The 19,381-nt window shown below is 39.9% G+C and overlaps 1 protein-coding gene across 1 annotated transcript; it reads left to right on the forward strand.

The window, feature by feature from the left end:
- Positions 1 to 466: 466 nt before the first annotated feature.
- Positions 467 to 19,140, forward strand: INHBA (inhibin subunit beta A). The gene is made up of 2 exons (XM_009500787.2): positions 467 to 1,030; positions 12,028 to 19,140. Exons 1-2 carry the CDS (start codon positions 643 to 645, stop codon positions 12,912 to 12,914), a joined length of 1,275 nt encoding a protein of 424 aa, XP_009499082.1. The 5' UTR covers positions 467 to 642; the 3' UTR covers positions 12,915 to 19,140.
- Positions 19,141 to 19,381: the final 241 nt, after the last annotated feature.

Here is a 19,381-nt window from a genome sequence, read left to right on the forward strand (position 1 = left end):
GCCAGTGATACTGTTGAAGGAATAAAACAAACAAAACAAAACAAAAAAAAAAAGAAAGGAAGGAAAAAAAAAGGGGGGGGGGGAGGAATGACAGCTGGGGGGAGCTAGGAGGGTCAAACGGAGAGAAAAAAAAGAATCAAAAGAGTACATTTACAGGAATAAAAAGAGATTTTAGAAAGGAGGGAGGGCAGAAACCACGAGTAGTGATATTTGAAGAGAGGTGTGTGTTAGGGGAGCAATGAGCATAAGGAAGCCAGCCTGCCTGTTCCTCCCCCTTCCTAATCATAGCCTTTACTCACAGACAAAACTCCCTCCCTCTCTCATTCACTCACTCACTTTAGGCCAATCCGTCCTCTCTCTCTCTCCCCCTCTCTCTGTGTCTCTCTCCTACTCTGAGACAGAGTCAGAACTCTTCTCCCTGACAGCCACAAACATCTACAGCACTTATTGCATTCAGAGAGGGAACCTGCAAACAAAACTTCACAGAAAACTTTTGGTTCTTGTTCCAGAGAATTTGCTGAAGAGAAGGAAAAACAAACAAACAAACAAACAAACCAAACCAGCCCCAAAAAAACTGTGCGTGAAGGGGGAGGAAAAGCAGGGCCTTTTAAAAAGGGAATCACAACAACTTTTGCTGCCAGGATGCCTTTGCTTTGGAAGAGAGGATTTTTGTTGGTGCTTTGCTGGATTATAGTGAGGAGTTCCCCAACCCCAGGATCCGAGGGGCACAGTTCAGTCACTGACTGTCCATCATGTGCCCTCGCCACGCTCTCAAAGGATGTGCCCAGCTCACAGCCTGAGATGGTGGAAGCAGTAAAGAAGCACATACTGAACATGTTGCACTTGAGGGACAGACCTAATATCACCCAGCCGGTGCCCAAGGCAGCACTTTTAAATGCCATCAAAAAACTCCATGTGGGAAAGGTGGGAGAGGATGGTTATGTGGAAATAGAGGATGACGTTGGAAGAAGAGCCGAAATGAATGAAGTTGTGGAACAAACCTCAGAAATCATCACTTTTGCGGAATCAGGTGAGTGCTTGAAAAACAAAACTGTAAAATATCTTTTGTGCCAGAACTGCAATTAACTTATTTTCTTCACCTCAGCAATAACGTTTTCTGCAAGGTTGCAGGATGAGACTTGGGGGAAGGGAGAAGGAGGAATGGGATGGGGGGGACAGGGCTCTGAAGGAATTTGATTTTTCTGACTTAGTCTTGGCTACAGATTACACTTGCTAAGCACAGACAGCCACACAGGGAGGAAGCTCTCTAACCAATCTTGAGCAGAAAGTCAGGCTGCAGTGGGGTCCTCCAAACTGTGCCTGTGAAGCCAGAGTACTTGCAGTAAAGTACTGGATTGCAGAGCTCATGGTGAAAAAAAAAGGGCTGAAGCCTTTTGGGGAGTTTATCAAGACAGAAAGTGAGCTGCAAACTACTTGAGAAACAGCCTTTTCATGTAAAAATTATAATGGAAGTTATAAAATCAGATGAAGCAGCTTTAACTTTTAGAAGTGAGAAGGCTTTTTTTTGTTTTGGTTTGTGTTGTGTTTTTTTTTTTTAATTTAGCACAGCATCTTCGGCAATTGAGAGTTGCAGGGACTGTCAGATGACTTCAATAGAACCGGACAAGTTGCTGTAGCTGATCCAATTTCTAATGCAGACTTCTGCATACTGGAAAAAAAGATTCTGTTCCTAAAACGCTCCTGCCAAAAATATGCAACCTTGGTAGGGTGTATTTTGAACTCTTTCACAGTTCTGTGTTCCCTAACTCTTATACAGTAAGAGCTCAGAATATAGGTATTTACTAAGTAATGGCTTAAGACTAACGTCAACTGCCTGTAGGAAACAGTACTGAAGTTGTACTTTTCTGTCTTGTTCCTACATGACTAGGACCAAACCCCATTTTAATTCAATGTATATATATGTGCATTATTTATCTGTTAGTATATGTGAATATGTTTATACATGCATCAGTAGCAGTATCTTGCAATAACTCTATCATCTAACAGCAACTTTTTATGATGCTGTCTAGCCAAAGCATTTTTCCTGTTGCCAAGACGGTTTTAAAAGAATGTCATTGTTTTGTTTGGTACAGCATATGGTAGGCAAAGTATGCAAAGGAACTCCAAGCATTTTTGTTTAAAAGTTTGCTGCAGCAGTATAAACAATTAAGACAACACTCAGAGTTTCCAGTCCTGAAAACCTGTTGACTCAGATGTTCTGTTTGCAGGGAAGCCATGCACAAGAAGTGTGCATGCTTTTAAGAGCAGACATTCCTGCTGGCTGTCCAATTTCCAAATGTACAAGGAGCCCTTGCCTTTGGAGTCCCTGTCAATATACACATTATCAATCCTTTCAGTGTGAAAGCTCAGGCGTTTTGTTTTTTCCATCCCCTCCACTTCAGAACGCAGGCAGAAGGTGTCAATGCCAGTGGTCGTTAGGAGCAGGGGTGGCTCGATGTTAGTTTAGAAATGAGTTTTTAAAAGCAAGGAAATCTCTAAGCTATCTGTGAGTCGGATTCCCCACCTGGTTTTCAGCAGCTTACTCTGAGCACAGTGAAACACATATGGCATGAGCAGTGGTTTCTCTTCACTGTGTGAGTCCCAATCATTTGTAAACACATTATTGTCTCTCCTGAGCTCTGACACAAAGGAATTTGGAATTTGATATATGCCTACTCAGTACGACACCCTCCAACGGCAGCTCCTGAAGCTATTGGCTCTCAGGGTCACATGAGCAGTGAAAATCATGCCATTGCCCACACGCTGGTCAATAGTCCAGCCACCGATCCCCCCCCCCCGCCACAAGCTACCCAACACTAACACATCACTTAGTTTGACTTACAGAGTGTTGTCCTACCACTGCTAGCCAAGTTATTTTAAGAAGCTTATGCTATGGAGTAGCACCGCTGAAGGGCGACGGCATCCGCTGGGTTCCCATGCCTTTTCTTCCCTGCAGCTGCTGTTCTCCACCTTCACACTAAGCCCATCCTGGAAGCCAATGCAGGAGGGCTGCTCCAGCCCTTTTTCCCATACCTGCTAGGCTTTGATCTGGGAGGAGGGAGGAGCAATTAGCAACCCAGAAACCAAGCTCTAGGGTTTGGGCTTATAATGGAAATGATAAGTCCACTCTGTGGAGTTACTTCAGCCTGCTAAAACATATTTTTCATCTATAGCCGTTCATAATTGGTCTCTTGTTAACACCAGAGGACCTACCACACTTTACAGCTGCCAATGCCGCAGTGATTTACATAAACTCCACCTGGGATCTCTTCCACTCACGCACCAGCAGTATTGTGTGTCAAATATTAAAGCAGTTTTTTTCTGTTGAGGAAAGTGAGGCAAAACAAGGCAAGTGATGTGTCATATAGGAAGTATGAGTTTAAAAGACAGGAATAGAATATAGCCACATGGACAATCCCCACTTTTCACTTTGTGGGAACTGGGAAGAGTATAGATAATTTTAAAACGCTGAGCAGCAGAATAAGCATGTTCCTTTCATAGTCAGGTTAATGTTCTTCCTGCTTTTAATGTGAAAGTTGTTCGTCCTAAGTCAGCTGGGAGACAGGCCCTGGGCAGAGGGCGGGCTTGCCCATGGGGCACAGCTCAGGGCAATAGGAAATCAATGAAAATGAATGGAAACATCTCACATTGTATCAAATAAAGGTCTATGGAAAGAGAAATAAGACTTTAGGCTTTTTGTTCCTTTGGGTATGACTTGACATAAACCAGCCATTCCCCCTCCCTTTCAGAAGCCACATTTACTACTTGCCTTCATAAAAAAGTAGTATTTCCATCTTTCATCGGCCGTATCCTCAGACATAAAATGAAATGGAGTGAATGAACAAACAGTACCCTGTGCATGTGACTCTGGCTTGAGACTGCTATTTTCTAAAATAGACCAAAATCCAAATGAGCACAGGCTTCAGAAAATTGGAGAGGAAACTAAATGCAGTGAGCTTGTCTGAAGCACAGGTGTAGTTATGTCCAGGAAATCAGCAAAACAGTTGGCAGGTAGTTTTCACAGCTAACACATCCAGGCAGATCTTTGCAAAACTAATGACCGTGAGTATTGGGCAAAAGTTTACAAATGCACCCTACTGTCCTTTGGCACTCTTACAAGTAAAACATGAAAATGATTTTCTACTTGCATATCAAACTAAGATTACTAACCTCGATTATTTCTGCTATGAGGGTAGCTGTGCCAGAGCTCTGCGGGTTACTTCAAGGTCTTAAAAATAGTGTTTTGAGGAGAGGGGTCATATAATTTTGTGACAAGCAAATCCAACAGGTTCTATAACTGAGATACTCAATACTCATAAAATATGGTTGGCTACTAACTCTTTCATGATTTTAAGAAGATGGCTTATTAGTCAGACCTGTTATTTTGCCAAGTAAGTTTGATCTTGGCAACTAAACTACCAATGAAATGGGTTGCTAACATCAGCCTCCAAGAGATGATAGGAATTACTGGATGGAAATCCTGAAATCCAAAGGCTTATCATTAGGAGAACTGTCAGGGGAAAAAAAAAAAAAAAGAAGAAGAGAGAAGTCTGACAGCTATTTCGCTATTTCGATACCTTTTTGTATCAGTTCATACTGAATTCAAGGTGAACTGACCGCTTTCAAGTGCAGATACATGTGTGTACACACTCACGCCTTTTCCTAGGAAGATGCCTACTTCTATACACCTAGGCTGGCAGTTCAGCAGGAGAAAAAGTATGGGTCGCTTATGCCTCTTTAAATAATTTAATCGATTTCCTTTTGAAATCAAATGTATTTAATGGCACAGATATCCGTGCTGAGTAAATAATGGCCACGAGAGGGCACACTGCAAAGGCTTTTTGCTCCACGCAAGGCAACCTTCCTGCAAACTCCTATTTTACCTAATTGGATCCTGAATCCCAGAGATCTTTATGCTTATCTGTAGCTTCTCTGAGTGGAGCTCTTGTTTCTCTCTTGTGGTTTATTCAAAAGGCAGAGATTCACTGGAGTGGAAGACTGTAAGTAAAATAATGCAGGAAGGAAACAGGCAAACGGGAAAAAGGTAAACTGATGGATGCTAGAAGTTGTAGAACTCTAGAGAGATTGGAAATCGGCATTATTATTTTTTACAAGATACTGAGAAATGTGACCGTGAATCATCATCTGAGCTGATTTTCTCACATCTATTTTTCAATGCAGTCTCCTTGGCTTTTAGAAAACAAGCCTATTTCCCTTTGATATTTCCCCCCCCTTTGGCATGCTTTATCAAAGATTTCAAGTTTAGCAAATGAAAGCAAGTTACTTCCAGAAGAAAAAAGCCATTCTGTATTAATCTATTTCATTGTAACAAAATGTGATAATCAGGGAGGTTGGTTGGTTTGAGAACAACTTGAGAAAGCACAGAAGAATCTGAGCAGGTGGGAGCCAATTTAGAAGGGGATACCTGAGTGATAAAGTACATCATGTGTCCATCTCTCTGTCTAGTCATGCATACAGTCTGGTATGCAAATGCGGTTGGGAACAGCAGAATATGCATTTGCCTGTATAGCCGCATGTATGTCTGTATGTATAGTTATGTCAAGGCAGAGACGCTTAAATACCTATGCAGCTGTATCTGCATCGTTGTAATGTGAATAGGTTCCGGCAGATAAGTATGTGCATTCACGTGCTCTCCTGTACGCGGTACGTGTCTGCACTGCATATGTGTAAATGATTCATGCTGAGGAGTTATTATATCTAGATATGGGTATGAAAAGGCAATCTCATTTAATGAAACAGAGCTTTGCAAGATTGATTTAGGATTGAAGCTTAGTCTACTAGAAGCAATTGGAAGTTTTGCTATTCATTTCAGTGGGCTTGGGATTTGGGTCTTAGTGTATGGAAATTAAATATTTTCATGAAAACAGACTGGCAGTTTCTGATCCACTTGATTTTAGAATTTACAACAAATTACTACAAGTATATATAAAAAAAATATTACTCTCTCTTTTGTGAAAGGAAAAGACTTGGTATTACTTTTACCTTGAAATATCCTATTGGTACAAGCGACCCTAAACTTTGCTTGAGCTATTTTAGACATAAATGCAAAAATCAAGTAACAAAAAACTTCAACCAAACAAACACCTTTTTTGTTTCTAAATATTTAAAGCCATGTGGGGGAAGGGCTTTCAATTTGGAAAGAACTCTACACTCTGGATGTAAAGTGCTTCCCTCCTGACAAAATAGCAGAGGAGAGTCAAGGTTCACCAGAACTGAATTATTTCACGTTCTGAATGACCTTGTCAATGCCCCTTTGGATTAACTTTTTGAGAAAAGGTATTTAAATAAGGTTGCTGCTGCTTTTTCCTCCATGAACGCTTGGGGAATATTTCTTTTTCCTGGTTTTCTGTTTTGGTTTGCTTTTTTCTTACAACAGAAATCCCCTTTTGCTGGCAGCAAAGGGTATGCGAAAATAAAGATAAGGTGTTCGTTATTTATGTTATAATTGCTCCTCCCTTTGTAAGAGACAACAGTCAGGCAGTCAGGGAGCAGAAATGAAAGTATGCAACCTAGATGACCAGTCACATCCAAGGGGTGATGAACAGTTAGAATAAATCATTTGCCAGTGATCCATAGGCTGAAATGCATTCACAGAAATGGCCACTGTCTAATTGCGGTAATAACACATTTGTAATAATCAGTCTGCCTAGGGATAATTGCCCATCGATAACAGTGCTAAATTCAGTGAATAAATTCTATGCTGTGAACAATTCATTTAACTCTAGTGGTCACTCATTAGTAAACATTTTGAGCAATTATCTCTCAATAACCATGCTCTTCTCCTCACTCTTTTTAGAGAAACCTTTCTAGTAACCTATTTTTTTCTGTCTCCTGGGGAACGGAAATGAGAAGTAAAGAGAAGGATGCTTTTGAATGTAATTACAGATTGGCACGCAGTACAAATTCCCCCAAATCTAAACATAGGCAGTAGTAAAGTTAGCAACTAAAAAAGGAAAAAAAAGCTTGCTTTGTATGGAAAAACAGTTCACTTACAGTATAACGTAAAAACGGTTCAAAATTAAGCAGCGGTGAAGCACAGAAATTTAAAGTAACAGCACCTTCTTAGACAGTGAACATTTTTCAAAGGAAAATTTAAATACCGTGTATTAAGAGAAATTAAGAATAAGTCACATTATAACATCAGAGAGGATAATCACTTTCATTATGGAAGAAACAGCCTTAATAAATTAACACCATACAGTTTAAAAAAAAGTAATTTTAAGTATCTTAGCATTTTACTCAAAAACCCAATCCTCTTAATTGTATAGCTTAGACCCTACCAAGTTTATGTATATAGCTTGACTAACAGGGCTTGATCTTGAATCCCGCTGCAAATTGCAAGCAAATGAGCTGCAACTGCATACTTAAAGCCAGCGATACTGAAGGAAGGATCCTTAACCTCAGAGGAAGAGTGTGCTGGAGCCGCAGGCTCCTGCTGTGAGCCCAGCACGAACTACCCCATGCAGAGCTGCCACGGCCAGTCCCCCCACGCCTGGGCCCGCAAAGGCTCTGCCAATCCCTCCAGGCTGTCCCGCGCCGTGCCCATCACCAAGTGCCGCTTGGGTGCAGGTACCAAGTACAGAGTCCTGTGCGTGAGCCCTGAACAGCCCTTCCAGAGGTGGAGAGGAGGGTACCTGTGCAGGCACCCCTCTGCTTTCATGTTCAGGTTTCTCTCCTAAAAAGGTGTGCAAGTACCACTGAAGAGAAAAACAGATACGAGCAAACTCTCAAGCTATATATACTGATTCTTCACTTTCTTTCCATTCAGTAACTCCTTCCATTAAAGCTTTTACCATATATGCCCTACTTCTTAGGGCTTGTATTTTTAACCATTTCTCACAGCATTTGCCAGTGTCACTCGCACAGCTAGACTGCTCCCTCAGCATCACAGCCCTCTTCCTGGAAGGGAATTTACTTAGCAGTAAAGCAGAGAGGTCGCCTTTCCAAGGATTTGGGAAAGGGAGACGAGGCAAAGCAATCAAAGGGGGCCCAAAGGAGTCCCTCATCTCCTTTTTCAGCTGCTTTCTGCTATGATAACAATCCAGGCCGTTGACATCGCCGTTTATATGAGCATGGAAGTGATGAAGGCATTACCACTGTTGGGCTGTGGGCCTTTCCACAGGAGTCAGGCAGGAGGAGCAGGATGATTAGAAATGGAAAAAGACCCTTGCAAATCAGCTGTGGCAGATGAAAATGCAGGACAAGAGGATAAACAAAGTGTAATTCTGGAAGTGATACCATCCCCAACTTTCGGGAAGGTCTCCTTTTTACTTTCAGTTAGATGAAGCTTTGAACCTGGCCGTTAAATCAGGCCAAAAAGAAGAGACTGCTAACTCCCTAAGCAATATTTGGAGAAAATTAAATACAGTGAATTTTTTTTTTTTGTCTCAGAACACGTGGAGAATTTATTGTAGCACCGAACCTTTTGGAAATAAAGATCCTGTTGTAAAGTGAATGTGTAATCATAATAAGTCAGATCCAGAGATCTCAATTCAGTTTTAGTACAGGCCAAACTCTGATTTCAAAATGAGCTTGTCTGAGCATAGTCACCTCGTAAAGACTGCAGGATTCATACCATTTGTGCTGTGTGATCGTAACAAACTGGTTGTGAATGTGGAGAGAATTCAGAAAAGCTTCATTTTTTCCTAATGTGAAAGCATGCTTTCTATCCCCAACTTTGCACCATTCCCAGTCTCCTTCTAAAAAGATCTGTGAAAGGGAAAATTTTGTTTAATTGCAATAAAACCTTTATTAGCTATGCAGGTTTGAGGACTCAGGGTTTTGTTGCGTCCAGAAATATTAGGCTCATATAAGCTTCCTGCATCTTTTTACTTTAGAATCTGAATCAACCATTCGTGTGTGCAAATGTAGAGACACATCCAGAGAGGCTGCTATTGTAGCTAACAACCTACGGGGAGGCTGTTATCCCTGCATAAGGACATGTTTTATGCTACCTTGCTCAAGCTCACTTTCCTCAAGTGAAGAAAAAGCAAGTACTTTGGTACTTTTACCCTACTATTGTAGTATTTTTTGTAATCAGGAAGTATTCAACTTTCACACATACAGGAACATATGAAAAACTAATTAAGAGAGTTCTCGAGGTTCTGTTTCTTTCATGTAATCTGTCAAAAAGAGTGGCTGCATTGCTACACTTCTGGCTAGCACATAAGGTAATATGGATATTTACTGTTGGAGATACGTCACTTCGTAACTATTTTCGGCTCCCACTAGCATGGAAAGAACAAAATGTGAAATATCATGCATTACCACTTAACAGCATTAGGTTATTCTGTAACACAGGGCTGTCCGGCTTTTCTGATCAGACGGGCGATGGAGCTTCTTCCCCTGCTGAGCCAGGTCTGCACATGACTGGGCCAGTTTTCCATGTTCATGTCCAGCACAGCTGATCTGCTCATGCACAGGATCCCTCTTCATGCCAGAACTGCTGTCTGTGCACAGCTTGGTACCTCAGGAACACAGAATAACTTTTGCGCTTCCCAGCAATATATGCCCATTGCCCACACCAGCCTGTGAGCTCTGGTGAAAGGGAGCAGCTGGGAAGGGGCTGCTGGTATCACAACAATTTCTTCCCCCATCTTTTTTTTCCTTACGTAGGGACAGCAAGCAGAAGGGGCTGGATGAAGAGCCTTGGAGGCAGCAACCTACTCATGTCAGGTCACCTGCCTTCAGGTTCCCCAGAAGCCCAAGACTTCCTCACAAAGGTTTTATCAGGACTGTGCCAAGGAAAGTGATAAGCTGAAGTTAGAAGTTTGCTTTGGAAGAGATAGTCGGGGGGAATGAAGCCACAGGCTGGATGGATGGCCCTCGCAGGCCTTAGAAGTATCCATTCTCATAGAGAACACTATAACTTTTCTACGTACAAGGCAACCAGCCTCTCAGACCAGACTTCCTTTGGACTAGAGAAATGTCATTGTACATCTCCTCATGCTCTGAAGCCCAGGCAGGAGTGGGGTTAATGCCTGTCACCTGCACTCTGCTCCAACATTGTTGGCAGCTTTTACATAGTTTCATTTCCAGAATGGAAAGAAATAATGTCAGCTGGTAAAAGCTGACTAATGAACTCTCAGCCATTATTGAATGAGTCTTATTTTAAAAATAATAGAAAAACAGTAACTCCACCATGCCTCACAGTACTGGTCAGCTTCCTCTGTCTTTTCTATAAGCCACTTCCTTTTCTATGGCACAGTCCCACTGGTTCATGTAGCATCCTGACAAATAAATGTAACACACTTTGGAGACTGGCATCAGCAAAGTCTGTGAGAAGTAGTTAACACAAACCATGTGTTTCCCTATCTCAGTGACAGTTAAAGTCTACAATTTCACACTCTCACTTAGAGGGAAAACAAAAACAAAATGCTGCACACTTTGGCCACTGTAATTCAGAAACGTCTGTCTCTTTGACCTGGAAATGCTACCAGGGAAAGCCAAATGTGCCAGTGCCAGGACTTTGCAGAGGAGGACAGGAACAGGTAGCTCAAAGGGCAGCACAGCCTGCCTACAACATTCAGAAACCAGGAACTCCTGAAATTGCAACTGAATATGGGATAGATGTCTCTTGTGATTTTGACTCTCTTCTGTCTCACCTGAGAATGGGGAAGAAGGGAGATGGTCAGAGAGCCTGAACTAGTCAAGGTCAGTGGCAATGGGAAACAAGGAGGACAGCCTTGCTGCCATGAGAGCCATTTTTCCTGCATGTGTCCAGCCATTTCAGTTTTGATGATCACTTGTCCTTTTAAGGGTGCAAAGTTCTCATTCCCTGAAAAGCAGAACCACTGCTTGGGTCAACAACCGTGGGTAGCTCAAGAATAATATCAATGATGAATTGATAATTATGAATACTGTTTCTGTCTCACTAAGGTCAGATACCTGTGCATTTCAGTTCTGTGTCGCCACCCCAACCTGGCCTCCATGCTGAGAAAGAACAAAAGATACCAACATGGCTTTTTCTTTTGTCAAGAAAATAGAAAAGTACCTCTCTTAAAAAAATAATACCACCACCACCCCCCAGCTAATTCATTCTCTCTTAACTTTTTCATGCTCTAGTGATCAAATCATTAAACAGCCCTCATTATTCATTCCAACTTCTGCCAGGGATATGAGCTCTGTATCAGAGAAACACCCCCTCACCATCATAATCATCATCATGACATCTCAGCAAGTTGATACAATTATGCCAGAGAACCATCCCCATAATTATACAGTTCTTTAGCTCATTTCTCAGTGTATTCACCATTACTATAATCACAGTGAGTACAGGGTGTTAAATTAAGAACAGGATCTACAGCTGACATCTCACAGGATGGAGAATCTGCTTGCTGCAATTCTGCAATTCTTCACAATATAACTCTGCAAACCTTTCAAAGCTGAGGCTCATATTTTAGAATTTCTTTGTTTTTTAAACAGGTGACATTTACAACTCATTTTAAGATGCATATGAAGTAGCATTTTATGGAGGGAGAAAGGGCAGACCTCATTCCCGCATAATTTCCAAAGTATTGCCAAAGAATTGGCAGGGCTGGAACTCACTCCCTAACTGTAGCTGTTAGGCACAGAGTTGTATGTGTACGGTACATATAGTCATGCACTGTTGTCAGAAAAGTATTTTTGCCTTTCGGCTAACAGTGATCACAAAGACAGCTTAGGCAAATGAACTCTTAGCAGCTAGTGATGCTTGTTTGCCATGAGATGCTTTACATAAATGACTATCTCATTACTATAACAAAATGCTTTGGTTAAAATATGATACTGGAAAACAACAGGCAAAGAAATACTTTTCTAAAGAGAGAATTTTCACAAAAGACAAACTGAGGACGAGATTTGGTGAAGGAAGGTTAGAACAGAAGAATCATAAAAATTTAAAAAGCCAAGTAGGAAACCTAGGGATCTTCATGCCTATGGTGACAGTAACAGAAATCTCTTTAATGGAATGAATGCAAGCAGGCATACTAACAAGTTCTTCCTGTCTATTTCCATTTACCAAATCAGGCACAGCCAAGAAAATGTTGCACTTTGAGATTTCCAAGGAAGGCAGTGAATTATCGGTGGTAGAACATGCTGAAGTGTGGCTCTTCCTGAAGGTCTCCAAGGCCAACCGGAGCAGGACAAAAGTCACCATCCGCCTGTTTCAACAGCAGCGGCAGCCAAAAGGCAACTCTGAAGGAGCAGAAGATATGGAGGATGGGGGGCTGAAAGGTGAAAGGAGTGAGACTTTGATTTCAGAAAAGGCTGTGGACACCCGTAAGAGCACTTGGCACATCTTTCCTGTCTCCAGCAGTGTCCAGAGACTCCTGGACCAAGGCAAGAGCTCTTTGGATGTGCGGATTGCCTGTGACCTGTGCCAAGAGACTGGAGCCAGCCTGGTGCTACTCGGCAAGAAGAAGAAAAAGGAAGATGATGGGGAAGGGAAAGAAAAGGAAGCCGGAGAACTCACAGGAGAAGAGGAGAAGGAGCAATCACATCGACCCTTCCTGATGATGCTTGCCCGGCACTCAGAGGACCGCCAGCACAGGCGGCGGAGGCGAGGCCTGGAATGTGATGGCAAAGTCAACATCTGCTGCAAGAAGCAGTTCTTTGTCAGCTTCAAGGACATAGGATGGAGTGACTGGATCATTGCACCTACAGGTTATCACGCCAACTACTGCGAAGGAGAGTGCCCCAGCCATATAGCAGGCACATCTGGTTCATCATTATCTTTCCACTCCACTGTCATCAACCATTACCGCATGCGGGGCCATAGCCCCTTTGCCAACCTCAAGTCATGTTGCGTGCCCACCAAGCTGCGGCCCATGTCCATGCTCTACTATGACGATGGCCAGAACATCATTAAGAAAGACATACAGAATATGATTGTAGAAGAGTGTGGCTGTTCATAGACGCATGTATGCGCAAGACCCTTCTCGTTAAGTTGAGAAGAAAATGTATTAAAAGCCCAAGAAGAGGAAAGACCAGACATGGTATAACCTTTTTTGAATGAAACAATCATCGGAAATAAAAGCAAAAACAAAAGAAAGAGAAAAGATTTAAAAAAAAAAAAGACTTATGGAGGATCAGAAGAGACTTCAGCTATAAAAAGGAAGAAACCTTCATGAACCCGGGCTTGAATGAGATATGTCTGAATGGCGGTATGGGTTGGGGATTTCCCCTTCCTTTCAGTATGCTCCTTACCTTATTACATAGTATATTAAATATTAGTTATTACTAGGGGAGTTTTGTTCCCTCCCTTAGTTACCCATCAGTTCAAGCCGTGGTAGCAGCTCATCTAACCTGCAGCAATTTGGACAAAGTCCAAAATGTCATTGAAATTCCTTTAAAAGCCATGTGTATGAACACTACATTCACTGGCACTTTCCCCCCCCAAAATTTACCGAGGAACTGAGTAGGTGTGTAGTGTTTGTGTGTATATATATATGGCTATGTATTTATATACATATCTCTATACATACAGACACTATACACATACATATATTTAACATTGGTAAAGGGACAATATTGTGCAGGTGTATACACCTTCATCTTCTGCACTACATTTACAAAAAAAAAAAAAAAAAGAAAAAAGAAAAAAGAAAAAAGAAAAATGAAGAAAAAGCAGAATAAAAAAAGAAAGAATGAATGAATGAATAAAAGTTACATTTTGCAAAGGTGCTTACAACATTAGAACTATGCAACCTAGTTGGTTTGAAACTGTTTACCTGCGAAAGAAAGAAAAAAAAAAACAGAAAGACTTTTTTTTTAAATAGAAGTAACTTGTTTTAAAAAAATTCTTCAGTGAGAGATACTTGAAAGGAACATGTTTGTCCAGTTACTGGAGCCAAACATTTCTATATTTTGTAAAAAAAATTTTTAATCGTTTACTATTTGCACTACAATGGTGTCTGACCTGTCTAATCCTTATTTAACAAATCTTTGCAAGGGAGGGTGGTTGGGTGTGGGAGGGGTTGAGAGCTGCACTTATTGTGAGCTATACAAGAACTGCTACAGCACACAAAATAGCTATTTTTATTATTATAATAATTATTATTATTTTGTACCTTAAAATGAATAGACACATACACCAAAGACATTTGTGCGAGCCTCTAAAAAGTCTGTTTGTGGTTGGTACCATTCACCTGTAGTAAGTTAGGGTTTGAATTAAGGGTCAGTGGGTTGATTACATTTAGGCTAGAATATCTGTTAACCAGTTAAATTCAAAGAGAGCCCTCAACAGAAAAATTGCCGTTTGAAGTAAGCCCAGAAAAGCCCTGAGATTTGGATCCAAGGTGCTTGGATCTGAGGTCCATCTAAGCATAATTTTACTCTTTTGCATGTACAACACTAAGACTTGTCCCTGATGCACAGCAACTGTGCATTGCTGGGAAACAACTTTATACAACGGATATACATATATATATATATGTATATATTTCTGTATGTATATATGTATGTATACACAAGGTATAAGCACTTCTGGCTTCACTTTAATGTTCTTAAAACAATGAATGTTTGTGTGCAAAGCACAGTATGTTAAAAGATTGTTTGTTACTACCAAGTGGGAGGCTACACGTTCAAAATGGTATTTGTGTGAGAGAAACCTAAAGTGCTGGTGTACACTGAGAATGTCTTGATGTAAAATTGCAAGCAGCTTTGGGCCCTGTCCACCATTGCCCCTGCAAATATACAGAAAATGGCAGTTGTGGTAGGATTTCTGTTTGAAATGCAGTCTTCAACAAAAGACTGGCTGTCTCAACCACCACCCCCTAGCATGACAACTCTTCATGCGTTTGCGCATTACCTGTAAGACCTAATTTTCAGTGTCAACACCTAACCTGAAGGGTCCAACCCATAGGGCATAGGTAGATAGTTTTTTTAAAAAAAATTCTATCGCTGTCATATTTAAAAGAATGTTAAAGTTACAACATTTGTCTTTGGGTAGGGAGAGATGATAGAGGGAGTGGGAGAAACCTTTAGGCCCTGTTTACACTGAGTTTGATAACCCTGAGCCTGAAGCTTCAGACTCTCACAGGTTTGCAGGACCAAGCCCCTGTTAGCTGCCTTCTGACAGGACAGGCTTCAAAACGCCTCTCACAGAAAGAAGCACTAACACGGCTGCCCACCTTGTTGAGAGCACAGTCTGTAAAATAAAATAATAAAAAAAAAAGAAGATAGCACAATTTAACCCAGTCACGTAGGCTAGGGATAGCGTGTTAGCACCTTCCTGGCAAGAATTATGTTTAAACAGTGTAATCAGGGCCCTCAATTTTGTCAGCCAAAACTGTTTGTGTGTGCGTGTGTGTGTGGGTGTTCTCTGTGTGTGCATATGTATGTGCGCATGGGCGCATGTCCTTATTTGTATGTATCAATAGAGATTCAAGAAAAAAAAGGAAAAAAAGAAGAAAAAAGAAAGAAAAGAAAAAAAACCTTTCCTCCGTTGAATAGATATCAACATACATGCTTATAGCTAAGTTTTCTATCTAATTTATTCCACAGTATTTAGATTGCATAGTACAGCTAATGGGTTATACATTTATGTACTTTTTATACAATGCATTTTTTTACAGACTTGTTTGCAATTTGCAAAAAAAGAAAATTTTAAAATTATAACAATTGGAAAAACACTAAATTTGTCACTAAAGTATTCTGTAAAATATCAAGGCTTTCTAATTTAAATTATTTGCAGAAGTTTGTTGGGTTTTTTGTGTTTTCTTCCTGGGGAGAGGGAGGGATACCAAATTCTAGTAGGAAAATTAAAAAAAAAAAAAAAAAGATGCACAGCTGATTTATGTTTATAACTTAAACAAACCAAGTTTCTGGCCCTACTTCATTTGAAGCAAGTGGCAGAACTACTGTTGATTTTTCTAGTAGTAGAGCCAGGCTCTGGAACAGCAGAAGCAGGGACATAGTCCATGACAGTTGTTGAGGAGAGTACCTTTTAATTCACTAGGCTTTAGACTTGGCCTTAAAATTTGATGCGTTCTGTCCCAGAACCCTTACTCATGTCAACAGGCTCTTTGACATCTACTGGTCTCCTTAGAAGAGTAGTAAAACTACTTACATGACTAAAAGTAGCCAGGGTGAATCACAGGTTCCTTCTGCTGTGGGCAGTGTGAAGGGAAAGAAAGGATTTTGAATGAATGGCACAATATCCAACATTGTTTAATTCAATTATTTAAACCAGGCTGCTTGCATCATGGTTGATCTCTGAATGTAGTGGCAATGGAAGCAGGTGAGATGGCTCATGTGGGTAAAAATTATTCTCAAGCGTGAGTAGTTAGAGACCATTGGAGACCTGAAATCCCAGCACCTTCCCCTAAATGACAATGGCAAAACTCCCACTGGTTGCAAGCAGAGTAAGTTTAGGCTCACAGTTTTCCTGGCCAAAGCAGAAACAGCCTTTGAAAAGAAGTCTGATGCTGAGTTTGATACCAGCTGTCATGTGGTAAATGGGGACTGGCCCTGGAAAACATGAAACTAGCCTGAGACAGATTCCAAGTGAGGAAAGAAAATAAGATTTTAGATGTGGTGAGCATGTTTCATGATAAATACACCAAAAACAGAAGAAGGTTTTCAAACCAAGAAGTAACTGTTCCTAAGCCCTGCTTTTTAGCTTGCATTTGTGTGTGTATATTAGTCACAAATTTTAAAGGTTTCTCCTTCCAATGTCTAGATTTGGTCATGGGGTTTTGATTTGTGGTCAGAGTTATTTAAAGTAGGGAGAAATGAAGAACTATATGATAAAATAAAATAAGAAATTGGGATGTTAATCAAGACTGACTGATTCCAACAAAACACCCCACACCCAATAATTTTATTTAATTAAATCTGCATGTACTTAAAATAGCATTAGAAATTGTTACCATATTTAAACAGTTGTTCAAGGGCATGCAGTCTCAAAAATTACTTCTCCTTTCAGGTATGACTATACAAAAAAAAAAAAAAGAGTCTTTTAACTACTAACACATTCCTTTCCATATAACTTACTTCCTGTTTATATTGAAAATGTATTTTCAGTATATATTTAATCACAGAAATGTATTTGTTTAGTACCTCCACAGTCTTCTTGCTTCACAGTTGACCACATTTGATTGTCTTTCCCCCTCTCCAAGTCAGATGCTCACTGGATACAAGGTCTAAGAAACTGGCAGAAGTGCATGTTAAGATGTTTCTTTGGGAAGGCTGTATGTATTTGTATTCTTGGGGTTTAGCAAAAGGAAACGCTTACAGATGCTTATAATTATTCTGCACTCATATGTCACAGCAGAATACCAATCTAGGGCCCGGAACTGCAGAAATGAATGTAATGGGAGTTTTGTCATTGGCTTCAATAGAAACTGTCTCTTACCAAATCATTGCAAAATAAGACCCCATTATATAGACCTGCTTTTTTTATATTTAGTTGAGATTTAAGCCATCAAGTTCATTTAACTGTGACACCACAAGGCCACGTAAAGGCTAGCAGCAATATATCCAAGGCAGAGAAGTTCAGGCATCTGTAAACTCTATGTGCAAAATGAAAATTTTTATGGACTATAGTTACTTGTGTGGAATAGTGCCTTACTCTGTAAGCAATGCTGTTGATTTCAAAGGGTCTCCTTTCCTAGAAAGTTACCAGTCAGCATCAATAAAGTGAGCAAAATCTATTTCTGGTGTGCAGGTAGAAGAGAAGCAATGGAAATTATTAAGTTCTTCAAGTTAAACCTCATGTCAATAGTGTACGTCAGTATAAGAATCAGATGCTAATCACTTTCCTTACACTGAAAAAAGCTTTACTCCTCATCTGCTCTCACTGCATTACATGTGGAGTAAAAAGGTTTTCAGTATGAGTAAATAACATAATAATTTGACCTTTCATGAACAACTATAAGCAACATTTTCATGGGCAGAAACAAACAACACTTCTGGGTTATATAGGTATTTATTTTTTGAGATATAGTGAATCTGTGTTAATTCTCAATGAGTTTCTTTGTATTTAAAAACTTTCAAAACCAATACATTGACGATGGGTTGAAGATATATATATATGTGTATATATATACATATTATATATATATCTACAGTATATATATACACACACAACTATATATATATATGTATATACATATATATATAAATTATGAAAGCCAAGATATTATGAAGCCTATTTTGTTTTCATCATTTTGTGTTTTGTTGTTGATATTATTATTATTATTATTGTTATTATTATTATTTTGCATACTACATGCAGTGCTTTAACCAATGTCTGTTCGGCTAATGTAATTAAAGTTGTTAATTTATATGAGTACATTTCAACTATGTCAATGGTTTCTTAATATTTATTGTGTAGAAGGACTGGTATTTTTTTTATTTACATTATGTTTAAAGAGGTAACAGTTTGATATGTTCTCATTTGTTTATATTAGAAGTTATTTATTTTCACGGCATTCCGTCTGGTATTTTGATATTTGGAAGGCATGCTACCTATACTTTGTACAGTTAGTGGGCAGTATTCAGCAGCTCCCGGTAGAATTTTAGGCCCTATGTTAAATAAAAGACCTGGTTTGGATTTTTATTTTAGGTCTTTCCTATTGGTTTGCCAGGACCACTCAGTGCACTTATTGCCAGACACTCTGCCTGCGTGACCAATTTATTCCTACTGTATTTACCCAGGACAGAGGACCAAAACCACCTCTGGTGTAAGTCCAGTGACTTCAGTGAAGTTATACCAGAGATGTATTTGGCTCATAGAGAAAATGCTTGTGCAAATCAATGCAAAGAAAAGAAAAGAAAGAAAGAAAGAAAGAAAGAAAGAAAGAAAGAAAGAAAGAAAGAAAGAAAGAAAGAAAGAAAGAAAGAAAGAAAGAAAGAAAGAAAGAAAGAAAGAAAGAAAGAAAGAAAGAAAGAAAGAAAGAAAGAAAGAAAGAAAGAAAGAAAGAAAGAAAGAAAGAAAGAAAGAAAGAAAGAAAGAAAGAAAGAAAGAAAGAAAGAGAAAGGAAGAGAGAGTCTTTGCATTTGGAAGAGGATTTTAATGTGTTAAAAATGTTTGGGTCAGCTACTATTTTATTTTACTTTGTTCTTTTTGTTATTTTGCTCTTTCTTATACAACAGCAGCAACAACACAAGAGAAATAAATAAAGGGAGTTTCACCAAGCATTGTGTAATCGTCCCTTAATATGCATTCCTGGTTGGGAAATTCATGGGAGCTGGGGAAATAACAGAAAAAATTTAACCTTAGAGGTGAAACCTGTGGGTGCCTCTTTGGATTGAACAGTGTGATGCCTTTCTCTTTGGTGTGACTATGCTAAATGGACATTCGAATTCATGGCCCTACATGTAATGGAATTTTACGTTGTTCAGTTCTTGTGAAAAGCAGCAAGTACAAAAGCTAAAG

This window comes from Phalacrocorax carbo, chromosome 2 (assembly GCF_963921805.1).
Source record: "Phalacrocorax carbo chromosome 2, bPhaCar2.1, whole genome shotgun sequence".
Taxonomy (NCBI): domain Eukaryota; kingdom Metazoa; phylum Chordata; class Aves; order Suliformes; family Phalacrocoracidae; genus Phalacrocorax; species Phalacrocorax carbo.

Excerpts from the sequence above, each read along its gene's own strand:
- INHBA (XM_009500787.2), top strand. The coding sequence starts at position 643 with ATGCCTTTGCTTTGGAAGAGAGGATTTTTGTTGGTGCTTTGCTGGATT. Across the intron at positions 1,031-12,027 it reads CATCACTTTTGCGGAATCAG|GCACAGCCAAGAAAATGTTG; the intron begins GTGAGTGCTTGA and ends TTACCAAATCAG.